This window comes from Tenrec ecaudatus, chromosome 2 (assembly GCF_050624435.1).
Source record: "Tenrec ecaudatus isolate mTenEca1 chromosome 2, mTenEca1.hap1, whole genome shotgun sequence".
Classification (NCBI taxonomy): Eukaryota; Metazoa; Chordata; class Mammalia; order Afrosoricida; family Tenrecidae; genus Tenrec; species Tenrec ecaudatus.
In genome coordinates, this window is record NC_134531.1 from 198,467,459 (window position 1) to 198,483,231 (window position 15,773).

Here is a 15,773-nt window from a genome sequence, read left to right on the forward strand (position 1 = left end):
ATTGTTCCTCTCAAAAGAGGTGCCATCCTCTAATGTCTGATCATTTGTGGTCAACCCAATCTCTAAGATATTTTGTTGTAGAACTTGTAATATGATACTAATTTAGAAAACCATTTGTTAGAATGGGGATGACTTCAGTTCCACATCAGACACAAGTTGAGTCCAATTCTTATACGTATTATTTTATGTTCTTGTCCATTGTAGATACTCTTGTAACCCTACTTATTATTATTCTACTATTGCAAATATTTAAATATCCTTTTACTCTGTGTTAATACACAGCCAGGCACAAATTAGGCCATTTTTGCTTAAGACAATTTAACTTTATAAAGAGTTTATTTCAATTTCCTTTGTAGGATAAAGAGCATTGCCTCTTGTAAAACTTTTCAAGAACAAACTATTTTCTAATTTGAATTAATTTTTCAAATGATTTTCTATTATATACCATGGACACCATGAGTTTTCAGTAAAGGAAGGCATATTTTAAAAATCGTTTTATTGGGGCTGGTAAAATGCATATCATAATCCATATGTCCATTCAATGTGTCAAGCACATTTGTAAAGGAAAGCATTTTAAATATTGTAAACACAATTTTTTGAGGTAATAGTGATTTTTATATAGTTAACACGGTTTGTGCCTTGAGGTTGGTGCTGGGGTCAGTCAGACGGAATCTGTTTCTTCAGGTTCATGCAATTACCCAGGTCGTTACCAGCTGGTCAGGAGTTGGAATCCACAGCAGCTTTCTCAGAGAAAGGTGAGGCTTTCTGCCCCTGCTAAGAGTTACAGTCTTGGAAATTCACGGGGGTGGGACAACCCTCTCCTACGGGGTCACTATGAGTTAGCATTGCCTCAATGAGAGTCAGTTTAGGTGATTTTGTGTTTTACCTGATGGCACCGTGCACTGAAAGTAGGATAGCAGTTTTCCAGGAAACCTCAGACACAGGAAAAGGTAGGTGGGCACTAGATGCCTCAGGCTTGTGAAAGGGTTAAATCACTTGGAGATTAATTTGACAGGATAAGATAAAGGTGAAAATATGCGCACTCTAAAAGTCAATACTTATTCAAAGTATCTATCCTAGAAAAATTATCACACATGTGCTGAGGGAGACAAGAATATGAGTATATATTACAGCAGTGTTCACAAAGCAAAAAAAAAAACATAAGACAGAGTCAATATTCATTTAGTTGATAGTAAAATAATTATCGCTGGGTTGTGATTGATTCATACCAATGCAGAAAATGTTGGAAAATATTTAACACAAAGAACCAGACATACAATCATCCATATAAATCAGTATCAAGCATAATATTGATACAATGAAGTGAATTACAAAAGCAAACCTACATTTATAGCATATTCATTGCCATCAATTTCATTTCAACACATAGTAACTCTATAAAACAGAGTAGAACTGTCTCATAGGGTTTCAAAGTTGTAATCTTAGTGGAATCAGACTGCCTTATCTTTTCCTGAGGTTTGGTTGCAGGAGCCCAACCACTGTTGTCTTTTTAGATAACAGCTGAATGATTAACCATTGCACCACTAGGGTTCCTTGTAAAAACATATACATGTTATAATAAGATATGTGTTATTCAATACTTGTATATAATAACAGTATATAACTTACCGACATATTAGATTGGAAAGTTACATGGATGTATAAGGATAGTAATGACCTTGAGAAAGAAAAATATGAAATGGATGTGAGGAAACCTAAGATGTATCTATAATTGCTTTTGTGTTATTTTTATATACAAATATTTAACATGTATAGCAGAATCATATTAGTTTATATTATGTGCCCATTGTTATATTTTTATTCTCTGCTCTTAAAATAATTATTAACACAATATTATTAAAATAAAAATGTATCAGGGAAATAAGATAATATTGCTGCTATTCTGACAGTACACACAAGTACAGGTTTATTCCAAACAAACAGTATTGAAATATGTCTCCATGATCAGTGATGGCAGTAGAGAAGTTCTCAATAATACACTTGTCTGTCTCTTTAAGGAATCTTAAAAAATGTCCAAGCAGAACTGTGACCTTTGAGGGGATCCTCTTGCCCAGAAAATGTTAGGCCAGAACTGTCAGCTCAGAAAGTTATGGTGATTTGTTTTGGGTGATTTGGGTGAATTGGGTGAAAATGGAAAATTGTACTGGTAAGAAACAGGGCAGTTTGAAAGCTACGGCTAAGATGGATTTCCATCATGACAATGCACTTGCTCATTCTTTGAAGAGAACAAGGGACAACTCATGACACTTTTGATGGGGAACCTTATCCTGTCCAGGCCATCGTCTTGATTTTACCACTTCAGTATTTTTGCTTGCAAAATTAAAAAAACAAACAAAACATTTAATTGAAGCAAAATTTGAGTCCTTCTAAGATGCTCAAACTGTATATTTTGGCATGATGTAAATTGAAGTGTGTAGAATTACTCAGGAAAGCATTAAATAAACAATAAATCCATCACAAACTGACTGATAGACAAAATCAGTATACATGGAGAAAGTGTTGTAGTTATCAAAGTTTTCAGTTTTCTTGAATTCACAACTTGTGTTCTTGGAACCAGCAATCAGAAAATGCATTGCATTGGGCCGATTTGCTGCACAAGATGTCTTTAAATTCTTAATGAGAAAAGATGCCATTTTGAAGGAATGGAGGCACTTGTAACAAGCATATGAAAGTTGGATCATGAATAAGGAAGACAGGAGGAAAATGATGCATTTTAATAATGGTCTTCATATAGTGGTTGTGATTTGGGTTGCTAGCCACAACGTCAGTAGTTCTCAACAATCAGTATCCAGGGGAACAGGGGACAAGGGATAAATGTGAAGTTTTTCTATTTCTGTAAAGATTTACAGTCTTGGAAACTCAATGGGACAATTTTACCCTGTTCTATAGGGTTGCTATGAGTCAGATGAACTGCTATGAATCACACGGTGAGTTTGTTTTGGTGTGAAAGAATCTGGACAGTACCAAGAACTGCCAAAAGAACAGATTTGTTAGGAGGAAGTACAAGCAGAAACTCCTTAATATCAAGGATCTTGAAGCTTTGTCTCACATACTTTGGCTGTTTCATCAGGAAAGATCATATACGGAGAGCACAACATGCCTTGTAAAACACAGTGTCATGGAAAGACAAGAGGTGGATTGACGCCATAGCTGCAAATTGTCCAAAGGTAACATTGACTACGAAGATGGTCCTGGATCATGCAGCGATTCCTTCTTTGTATACAGGGTCACTATGAGTCAGAAACAATGTGAGGACAGGTAGCTACAACAAGGCAAATCTGTACTCAATAGTTACAGGATATACATACTTTAATTGCTGCATCAACTCAATTAGAACAGAAGAAAGAATAACAAAATACATGACCACCTCAGAGTTGCCTAAAGTCACTAGAAAAAATACTAAACACTTCCTTGCAAACAATACTCCACAAATTGGAACAGAGGGGAATGTTCTCAATTGGCTGAAAAGACCTATGAAAAAAACATTTATTGTAGGAGTAAAGGGTAATGCTACTATGAGTTGTTATATATACTGATATTGATTAAATTCTAAATAAAACTTTAGAGATCACTCTTCACATTTCTTTAAATAAAATGCTTTATTCCAAGTAGGATGGACTTTTCAACAGGACAGGAGGATAAAACCAAGAAAGCTAACATCTCAATGGTGACAAGCTAAATGCTTCCTCTCAAAGGTCGAAAGGAGATAAAAATGGCAGGTCTATCAAATTTTACTCAACAATTTACTGGAGGTATTATTCAGAACCATTATCAGGAAAGTGATGTAAAATTCATGTCAATGGGAAAGAGAAAGTACACAAGGTGATTCGAGCATAGCAATTGTAAGGATGGTGCAGGACAGTAAAATGATGTGTTCTGTTGTACATGGAGTTGCTAGGCAAAAATAATCAGAGAACCTGGAATATATGAAGAAGAAGGAGGCATCAGAATTTGAGGAAGGCTCCTTGCTTGCTGACACTCAATAGGACTTGAAACACTTGCTGATGAAGTTCCAGGATTGCAGTCTTCACTGTGGATTATGTGTCAATGGAAAGAAGACCCAAATGCACACAACTGGACCAATAGGTAACATCATCATCAATGGAAAAAGGTTGATACTGACAAAAATTTTATCTTGTTTTTTCATAATCAATGGTCATGGAAGCAGCAGTCAAGAGATCAAACACATTCTGCATTAGGTATGTCTGCTGTACAAGATTTCTTTCAAGTATTGAAAAGCAAGGATACTACTCTGAGGGCTAAGAGATGCCTAATACCTTGGTTTTTCAAATTGCCTCATATTCATGTCGATGTTGGACATTGAATATGAAAGATTGTAGACGAATCAATGCATTTGAAATGTGGTGCTGGATAAGAATATTGAATGTACTGTGGACTGCTGAAAAGACAGCTAATCTGTCTTGGAAGAATTACAGCCAGAGTGCTCCTTAGAGGGAAAGATGATAATGTTGCATTTTGCATACTATGGACATATTGTCAGGAGAGGTCAAGTATTGGAAAAGGGTATTATGCTTGGTAAGTGGACAGGCAGAACAAGAGGCGGGCTCTCCATGAGATGGATTGTCATAGTGGCTGCAACAATGGGCCTGTGCAGACAGAGGGACAATAGGTAGGATGGCAGTGGGGGAGGGCAGTGTTTTGTTTTGTTGTGCATACGGTCACTATGGGTCAGAAGCAACTCCCTGGCACCTAATAACAATAAATATGAAAAAGAGCCAATTTAATGATACTTAACAGCAAGTGATTGATAGCATCATCTCACGAATATGAAATTCGAAATCTAAAATCTATTAGAACTAATACAAATTGAGCAAAATTCCAACTTCCAAGATTAATCCACAAAAGCCAAGTTTATATCAGAGTCCTAGTGGTGTAGTGGATACTAGTTGGGCTGCTAACTGTAAAATCAGCAGTGCAAATCCTCTAGGGGCTTCAAGGAAGAATTAGGAGACTTTGAACTTCAGAAAAGAGCTATAATCTCAGAACCACACATGGAGTGTTCTCTTCAATCCTATAGGGCTACGCTGAGTTGGAATTAACTCGATGGCATGACTTTTGAGTTACACTAAGGATACAATTCTATTTAGAGTACAATAAAATTATTAGACACACATTTAACAAAAAAACACTGCAAAACAGATAGTCAAACCTTACAAAATTGTGTTGTTTTTGGTTGCCTTTGAGTCAGCTCTGAATCAGGTTGAACAAACTTACTTAAGATCTAAAGGAATACAAGACTACCAATGTTTAGTATTATAAGAATTGGTAATGTAAGGATGACTGTAGTTCCTACATTTATGTAAATTCAAAATTCTACTTATCAAATCTTCAGTGCCTTTTTTATTTTACATTAACTCAAAAGCATATATGGAAATATGTATTTCAAGTCAAGAATCTAAGAACTAATAAATTTTAATACAGAATTTTACACTAGAGGACTCGCATTCTGCATTCATAGGATAAAATATCTTCTTAATAAATGGTACTTAAGAAACTGAAAACCCACACCCCTCAAAATGTGCATTATTATTGGCTCACTCCCACATAACACATAAAATTGATAATACATTTCAAGTGTAAGAACTCAATAAATACATATTAAAAATTCAGTTTAAATATGGGAGGAAATCTTCATAACCTTGTTAGGTTCTTAATATATCTCATACACTTTAGAAAGTATGTTCTTAGCCATGACTCTAAAAGTACACAACAACTAAAGAAAGAAAGGTAAACTTTGTAACAATTTAAAATTTTTATGATGCAATGCATTTCACTAAGATTCAATGAGCAAGTCTGAAATGGAGAAAATATTGGCAAATAATACATCTGTTAAGAATTTTGCATTTTTAATATATAAATGGCTCTTTTAATAAAATGATGGTACAAGATAATTAATTAACAATAGTGAAGAATCTAAAAAATCATTCCACTAAAAAGAAAATGCAAATGTCTAACAGACATATGAAAAAAATGCTTTGATCAAGGATAATGTAAAGAAGAGTTATTGCTGAAACCCAGATGGGGACTGATCATGATAATGGGAGAGGAGGAAAGTCAAGGGAAATAGAGGAAAGAGCTGGGAGGCAAAGGACATTTATAGAGGTCTAGATAAAGATATGTACAGATGCAAATATATTTATATATGAGGATGGGGAAATATATCTATATGCCTATATTCATAGGTTTAGTATTAAGGTAGCAGAAGGACATTGGGCCTCCACTCTAGTACTCCCTCAGTGCAAGAATATTATTTCTATTAAATTGGCATTCTATGATGCTCACCATCCCGACACAATGGCTGAAGACAAAGTGGGTGAATAGGCAAATGTGGTGAAGAAATCTTATGGTGCATGGCTATCAAAAGATATAGTGTCTGGTGTCTTAAAACTTGAAGTTAAACAAGCAGCCATATAGTTCAGAAGCAACAAAGCCCACATGGAAAGACACACCAGCCTGTGTGATCATGAGGTGCTGAAGGGATCAGTTATCAGGAATCAAAGAACAAAAAATCATATCATTGGGTGAACACCTCCGCGATACTATCACTGAGGACAAATGGGTGCATAAGCAAATGTGGTGAAGAAAGCTGATGGTGCCTAGCTATCAAAAGGTGTAGCATATGGGGTCTTAAAAGCTTGAAGGTAAACAAGCGGCCATCTAGCTCAGAAGGAACAATGCCCACATCGAAAAAGCACACCAGCCTGTGTGACCACAAGCTGTTGAAGGGATCAGGTATCTAGTCCCTAAATACTTCTCTCCCCCTCCCCCCCCCCACACTATCATGATCCGAATAATACCTTCCAAGTCTGGCTAGACCAGAGGATGTACACTGGTACAGATAGGAATGGGAAACACGGGGAATCCAGGGCGGATGATCTCTTCAGGACCAGTGGTGTGAGTGGTGATACTGGGAGGGTAAAGGCAGAGTGGGTTGGAAAATGGGAACCGATTACAAGGATCTACATATGACCTCTTCCATGGGGGACGGACAACAGGAAAGTGGGTGAAAGGAGACGTCGCACAGGGGAAGATATGACAAAATAATAATTTATAAATTATCAAGCGCTTCTAAGGAAGGGGGTGCGGGGAGGGAGGGGAAACAATGAGGACTTGATGCCATGGTCTTAGGTGGAGAGTAAATGTTTTTAGAATGATGAGGGCAATGAATGTACAGATATGCTTTACACAATTGATGTATGTATGGATTGTGATAAGAGTTGTATGAGCCCCTAATAAAACAATTAAAAAGAAAGAAAAAATGCTTAACATTGTTAACCATCAAGGATATGCAACTGCAAATCCCAATGAATTATATGACATCATACTCAAGTTCTACGCTGCCTTAGTTATACGCTCTTATAGAACCACAAGCATGTATTTTCTCATTATTTAAGAGGCAGAAGTCCATCACTTCCCATTAATGCTAACATGACTTTCCATACGATTTAATAATTCCAGCCGTTTGTATATATACCTGACAGAACTCAAAAGGCAGACTGTAATTTATTAAATGTAGTTCCTTAAAAAGATTTCTTGAAGCTCTAATTAGAACACTATAAAGTCTTTGTTGATGTTATCAGTCAGCTTGAGATTCTTCTGGAGTAGCACAGTCCTAATTCGATCTGAGGATTTGTATAAACATTCAGAGAGAACAACGCAGAGATACAGACTGAAGAATTATGGACATATGATGATGCATCTACATGTCAGACATTGTCAATAAGTGCATAGGGCTACAGAAAGTTGAAGGCAACAAGAAGAATCTTCCTTAATGTCAACAGAGAAAGACCATGGACATACCAGTAATCTTTTTGAGATTTATATTCTCCAGAACTGTTAGAAAATAAATATCTCTTATTCAAAGCCACCTAGTTGATTTTATTTTGTTATGGTAGCCTCAAACGAATATACATGTCTATGCAAAAATAATACTTAAATGTAATGGCTTTACTTATTTTTGAAAGAAAAAGTAAAAACTCATGTGTTCAATAACTGATGGATCAATAAAATAATGTGCTGTGTTCATATAAACAAATCTCTACCCCCCCAGCTGTCTAGATGCTTCAGATATATAGCTACCACATAAAATGGAGAAATACTCTCCCACTGCATATCCAAAGCTGTGAATTTTTATGGAAGAAGAATGTCATGTCTTTCATCCATAGAGCAGTTAGTGGATTGATTTCAACTGTGAACATTTGGTTAGCATCCAAGTGCTTAACAGATACACCACCAGGACTCTTGGTAAATTTATGTGAAAGTAATAAAATAATTAAATATGGATAAATAAAAATAAATTAAATTCAGCATGCAGTATAGCACCAATGAAACATACCACTTTCCTCTAGTTCTTTGGTGCTTCCTTATCCCCACTATCATAACCTCAATTCTGCCTTACAAATCAGATTAGACCAGAGTATGCACACTGCTACAATATCTATAATATTGGTCCAGTTGAGCATTCTGTTGAGTCTTCTTGCTTTTGAGTGGGCACAAATATGGACCTCTTCCAGTAAGTTGGTCAAGTAGCTTTCTTCCAGATTCCACAATGTAGATGTATAAATGCTTCCAGTGCTTCCTCGGCTTGTTGAAAGATTTCAATTGGTATCCCATCAATCCCTGGAGCCTTGTTTCTTGCTGTTGCTTTTGGTGCAGCTTGGAATTCTTTCTTTTGCACCATTGGTTCTTTCTCATTTGCTACTTCCTGAAATAGTGGAATATCAACCAGTTCTTTTGGACAGTGTCTCTGTTATATTGCTTTCATTTTATTTGTGTGCTTCCTGCTTTTTTCAGTATTTTGCTCCTATAATTTTTCCATATTTCAACTCAATGCTTGATTTTTTTCAATTGTTTCAGTTTATGATATGCTGAGAATGTCCTTCCTTTTTGGTTTCCTAACTCTAGATCTTTGCATACTTAATTCTATTTTACTTTGTTTTCTCCAGTTCCATATTAAGTTTTCTGTTCGATTCTTGCACTTTACCATTTCTTCCATTTGGCTTAGCTGACCTACCATTAAGAACAAGTTTCAGAGTTCCCTTTGATGTCCACACTGATCTTTCCTTTCCTGTCTTTTGAATGACTTTTTTCATGAATGATGTCCTCCCACAGCTCCTCAGGTCTTCATTCATTAATGTTCAATGCAGCAAATCCGCTCTTGAATTTATATTGGAAACACTCAGGTTCATATTTTGGTTATTGTGTACTTGTTTTCACTTCCTTATATTCAGCCTGAACTTCTATGAACAAGTCATGTTTTTTTCCAGTCAGCTTCTGGTCTGATTTTAGCTTCCCTAATTTAGTGTCTCCATAGTCTCTTCCCAAAGATGTAGTTGACTTTCCTTCCATGTATTCCTTCTGGAGAATTCCTTCATGACTATATTTACCACTTTGTTTTTGAAAAAAAGCATTTGTCATGAAGAAAGTGTTGGTCTTGCCAAATTCCATGATGCCATCTCAGGCTTCATTCCGATCCCTCCATTTCTCTCTATATTTTCCAATGACTACTTTCTTCGGTGTTTCCATCTCTTGCATTCCAATTGCAAATAATTATCAATGAATCCTTATTGCATTGATCAAATTTTTTTATCAATTTACGATGGAAGACAGTAGAATTCATCAGCTTTTTAATCACTAGCTTTGGCGGTTGCTGCATAAATTTCAATATTTTTTCCCTTATAATAATTGTATTATAAAATATTTAGTCAATCTTATAAAGATCAATATTTAATACAATTTAAGAGTGTTCTAATCTCTCTGCATCATCTCTAGAATTTATTATTTTCTATTTTATTGAATTTTTCTAATTCACATTATATGTTCAAGATAATATTTTTTCTGTCTTAAATGATTTCTCTGATGATATTATATCTCTACACTTTCAATGAAATCCAAACATTACAAATATTATTTGAATTCAGTAAGGTTGCTAAACATAATGTTTTGTACTTTATCCAATATCTTGTGGTATTTAAGAGAGCTGTCATTGTTTTTTATTGATGCATAATATCCCATCGCATGAATGTACTGAGTTTGTTTATGTGTTCCTCTACAATCAGAGTTTTGGTTATCTCCATGTTTTTTCTATTATGGAAATTGCTGCAATAAGTATAGATGTGTCTTTTCTTGTTGTATTCTTCCTTTCATTATGTCAAAAAATTGCTGGGTCATAAGGTACTTGCATTTTCCTTTAAGGAAGTTCCATGCTCATATCTATAGTTTTGGTACAATTCTTTAGTTCCTTCGGCAGTGAAAGAGCTTTAATATATAGAAAATCACATACAAAAAGCATAAACAGGAAGAAAACAAAACAATAACCATGAGCGAACAAACAGGAAAATCTAACATTAAAGGAAGCTGAAAATATGAAAAATGGAAAACACTTCAAAATGGGGCAACAGGGAGATAACATAAGGTATTACATTTTAGGCTCACTATATATGCTGTATTTTACTCTTCAATGCTATCTGCTTGCAAGGTTCTTCATTCCTCAATTATAATGAAATGGAATTTGTGTAGGACAGGGTTCTCTAGAGAGACAAAACCAGATTGTTAATAATTATATATGTATTTATTCAAATAGGTATATAACACAAGAAATGAACATTCAAATTATATACAGATAGATAGATATATAATACAAGAAATGAACAGTTAAATTATAAAGCAGTACAAATGACTCAGTGCAACTTTCTCCCATGAGAGAGTTGTGAGACACTGGCAGTCCTACAAGTCTTGAGGACCACCAGGTAGTCCTCTGTAAAGAGTTTCAGGCTATCCTGGTATAGGCAGCAAACATCAAGACAGGTCACCAACAGTGAGCCGGGTCACTAACAGTCAGATTATGTAAATTCAGTCAGAGATGTAAATTCCAATTGTGTGGCAAAGCAGGTCTTGAAGGAACTTCAAATAACAGTGACACAGTCCACAGGTTAGGTGTCCCATGGGTAGTGTAGCTTGTAAATTGAGGCACAGAAAAAGCAAGGCAGCCACACACTGGTCCGATGATCAAAGAGCGACAGACAAGAAAGGCGAGGCTCACCGAGCTATTTATCTCTCCACCCATCAATTAATCCCACATGTGTTTATTGGCCAGGCTGGCACAATAAACTAAATATCTCAGAATTCATCAGAATTTCTTAATTCATGTGGGGACCCTGGAACTGGATTTTAGATTTCCACTGTAATTCACAGCCTTCTGCAAATTGGGTGTTCACAATTTAAGCTCTTATACAGTTCCCTCCTTTAGATTTGGATTTTATGATTTACATTCCTTGAATCACACAGATTAGTGTGCTTCTTTCTTTTAAAATCATTTTTATTAGGGGCTCATAGAACTCCTATCACAATCCATACATACATCAATTGTGTAAATGACATTTGTATAATTGTTGCCCTCATTTGCTCTGCACCCAAGCCCCTGGCATCAGGTCCTCACTTTTTCCTCTCCCGCCCAACTCCCCCCTCCCTCATGAACCATTGATAATTTATAAATTATTATTTTGTCATATCTTGCTCTGTCCCACGTCACCCTTCACCCACTTTTCTGTTGTATGCTCCCCAGGGAGGAGGTCACATGTAGACCCCTGAAATCTGTTCCCCTTTCCAACCCTCCCTAAGCTCTCCCAGCATCCCCACTCACACCACTGTTCCTGAGGGCACCATCCACCCTGGATTCCAAGTGTTTCCAGTTTCCATCTGTACCAGTGTACATCCTCTGATCTAGTCAGACTTGCAAGGTAACATTCAGATCATGACAGTGGTGGGAGGAGGGAGCATTTAGAAGCTAGAGGAAAGTTGTATTTTTCATTGTTGCTACATTGCAACATGACTGTCTTGTCTCCTCCCAAAGACCCTTCTGTAAGGGGATGTCCAGTGCCAACAAATAGGCTTTGGTTCTCCACTCCACACTCCCGCCCTCACTCACTATGGTAAGATTTTTTTGTTCTGATGATGCCTGATACCTGATCCCTTGACACCTTGTGATCGCACAGGCTGGTGTGCTTCTTCCATATGGGCATTGTTGATTCTGAGATCGATGGCCACTTGTTTACCTTCAAGCATTTAAAACCCCAGACACTATATCTTTTGATAGCCAGGCACCATCAGCTTTCTTCGCCACATTTGCTTATGCACCCATTTGTTTTCAGTGGTCATATCAGGGAGGTGAGCACACAGTGATATGATATTTTTGTTCTTTGATGCCTGATAACTGATCCCTTCAGCACCTCGTGGTCACACAGGCTGGTGTGCTTCTTCCATGTGGGCTTTATTGCTTCTGAGCTAGATGGCTGCTTGTTTACATTCAAGCCTTTAAGAGTCCAGACACTATATCTTTTGATAGCCAGGAACCATTAGCTTTCTTTACCACATTTGGTTGTGCACCCTCTTTGTCCTCAACAGTTGTGTTGGGAAGGTGAACATCAAAGAATACCAATTTAATAGAATGATGATGTCAATTAAAAATATTGAAATATAATCTGTAGAATTTGGCTATACATTTTAATTCAAATTTTATTACTTCTTATTTTACTTAAAAGAGACCTATATAAATCATGTGAAAATTTAGCCTACTTCAATTGTTACAGCCTCATAAGAAACACTTAATATAATTTAAATGTATAAAGTTTAACTATTTTAATTATTTTGATACATACAAATTTTAAGTGCAGCAAGAAAAAGTGAAAATTGAAACAATCTAGTAGGAAAAGACAGAAAAATAATTCATGTGCTTTTTTCCATTTACCTCTATTTTCCTATTTCTAAATGGATACATATTTTTTAATTTTAGGGAAGAATACAACTGCAGAGTGAATTATTCAGTAAGGCTCTTATAGCCAAAGTCTCTAACTCCCCCACAATGGTCTTTTCCTATATGGACCTGGGTAAGAGGGTGAAGGAAGACACTGATAGGATTCACCTTAACTAATTGTGGACTGGATTTATTGGAATGCCATTCTCTTGGATAAAAAATGAGCCCTGAGAAGCAGCAGAAGGAATCCCAATACCAACACGAGCCAGGAGTGGAGCATATCTTCTCGACCCAAAGATACCCAAGAGTGAACCTTCTGGATCCAGAAGACAGCTGTGATATCAGAGGAGCAGCAGCAGAACAAGGTGACACTCATAGAGTGGGACAGGAATCTGACTTGCAGAGTAGGCTGGCCCCGGGCACTTAAATGGGGGTTCTGGGTTTTCTGACTCATATAGGTGGAGCTGAGTGCCTTCAGACTGAGGTTTACTGAAATGCGGTGTCTCTGCACACTTAATTCAGGGAACTGGGTTTGCTGACCCACCACGTGTGAGCTGAATGCTTACAGGGGAATAGCATGCCCTTTGGACATTTATTAGCAGCCCTGAAGGAACTTTATGACATGTCTGGATAAAATTTTAAAATATTATTAGGTAAAATTAGAAGTAGAGAAAGGAGAATTACCTGGGATGTTTCCATGGACAATTGGTCTTTGCTCTCCTTGTGAATGGAGAATCAGCGTTGGACATTTAGAGTAGTTAGATGAATGAAAACAAGCATTGACAAGATGATTTTAAAATAAGAAATATCAATCATGGGATTTGTTGTTCTAGAATCAACATCGAAGTTGATCAAGGTGATGGAGATCAGTTTGATGCGAACATGAAAATCCATAAATTTTCATGCAAGATTAATGGTAAATAACACTTAAGAGGCTTACACTATACTGAAGACACCACTATGGCACTAAAAACTGCTCCACCGCAACAAGAAAATCCAAATATTCTCTAACCTTAATATTTTCTCTCTTTCATGATGTTATGTTGTCAATGTTATAATAAAACCATGTTAGGATTTGAGTTGTCCATGGGTACTCTGCAGATGGAGGATGCAACATTTCTGAGGACCCTATGGAAACACAGTATGCACATAGCGGCAACACCTTTCCATTTTCTTCCTTAGAGCCCCTACCACTTCCCTGTTCCTCAGACTATAAATGAGTGGATTAAGCATGGGAATCACGATGGTGCCAAGTACAGCTCCTATCTGGTCTTGTTCAGGTGTGTGGGACGAGCTGGGTGTCATGTAGATGAAGATGGCCTGACCAAAGTAGAGACTCACCACTGTTAGGTGGGAAGAGCAAGTGGCTAAGGCTTTGTTTCTTCCTTTGCGGGAGTTCATCCTGAGGACAGTGAGGAAGATGAGTGTGTAGGATGACAATATAAGAACAAATGGAATCAGAAGGAACACAATAGTTGACACAAATTTCACTGTCTCATAGGTTGATGTGTCCACGCAAGAGAGTCTCAAGATGGCAGGCATCTCACAAAAGTAATGATTAATTTTCCTGGAGCCACAGATAGGGAAATGCATTGGATAGATAGTATGGACAAGGGCAGCCAAAGCTGCCCCAACCCAAACTACAGTTGTCATCTGCAGACAGACTTTGGGGCTCATGAGGATTGTGTATCTTAGGGGGTTGCAGATAGCTACATAGCGGTCATAAGCCATGAGGGTCAGGAGGATGCATTCAGCAAGGCCAAGGGTGAGGAAGAAAAACAACTGAGCCGCACAGGCAAAATAGGAAATGTTCTTCCTTCCTGTGAAGTAGTTTGCTACTGTCTTAGGGACGGTGCTGGTGATGTAAGATAGGTCAATGAGGGAAAGCTGGCTAAGGAGAAAGTACATAGGGGTGTGAAGCCTCATGTCTAGCCAGATAAGCAGGATCAGCAGAGCGTTTCCAGTAAAAGCCATGGTGTAGATGAGGATGATAATGAGGATGAGGAGGTGTGGATGCCCAAACCCGGGAAAGAGCCCTAGGAGGATGAAGTCATTTGAAGTTTCATTATATTGGTCCATGTTTTCATTCAAATGCTTTATTTGAGTAGAAAATCTACAGAGGCAAAATAATAGGAGACATATACTTTGTTAAAATACGTATGTCTCTAGATCAGCGAATTTTCTTATATGTACACCTTAACCAGAATTAAAACCAAAAAGTCCTAGTACATTCACATTAATGATAAATCATAGCAAAATTCCATTAAAGCATAAGATGTGTAGTAGATATCAATGGTGTCTTATCCTAGAGTGTATCTGACCTTTAAGATGTGAATATTTAGTCCTTTAATGAATGATAACCTCTAACGTTACCATTCTTTTTGGTATATATATTTTTAATGTAATCTGACCTGGTGGCACTTTTTAGTTTGGCATATTTCACATTTTTGAAATGTCGTTTTCCACCATAATTTTCTATTTCATTTGATATCTCTTTAGTTCTCTTATTATTCTAGTTTATCTTTGTATTTGCATAATCTCTTTACTCATTGAATAACCTATGGCAGCCTCTTTGTCTCTAGATCTTTCAGGTATTGTCCAAAGGTACTGTCCTATAGAGTATTTTCCTATAGAGTAAAATAAAACTTCCTGAAAATATTTTGAAGATACCAAATCTGCATGGAAGTTTTCCCCAAATCAACACATAAAACCTTACTTTTACCGCCAGCTACAAATATAATTCTCAAATATTCAACCCCATTCAGAGTGAATTGATTTCCTTTGTGTGGCCTGGTGATTTATATGCAATGCCTTTTCTTATTTCAGGAAATCACAAAATTTTGCTTTTATTTCAATAATATCCTTAAAAGCTTTATGTTATAGCTATTTTTATCCTATGCCTTCCTCAATTTGTGATAAAGAAGTTAAAGCATTCTATACTACTCTGAGTTATTAGTATTACACTTCAGTGTAGAGTCAC

General features: G+C 36.7%; 1 protein-coding gene across 1 annotated transcript; it reads right to left on the reverse strand.

Annotated features, from left to right (window-relative positions):
• Nucleotides 1-13,921: 13,921 nt before the first annotated feature.
• Nucleotides 13,922-14,872, reverse strand: LOC142440338 (olfactory receptor 2L2-like). Its single transcript, XM_075542802.1, has one exon. The coding sequence runs from the start codon at nucleotides 14,870-14,872 to the stop codon at nucleotides 13,922-13,924; it is 951 nt and encodes a 316-aa protein (XP_075398917.1).
• Nucleotides 14,873-15,773: the final 901 nt, after the last annotated feature.

What these genes read in the sequence shown, in the direction of transcription:
- LOC142440338 (XM_075542802.1), bottom strand. Translation starts at nt 14,872, where the DNA reads ATGGACCAATATAATGAAACTTCAAATGACTTCATCCTCCTAGGGCTC.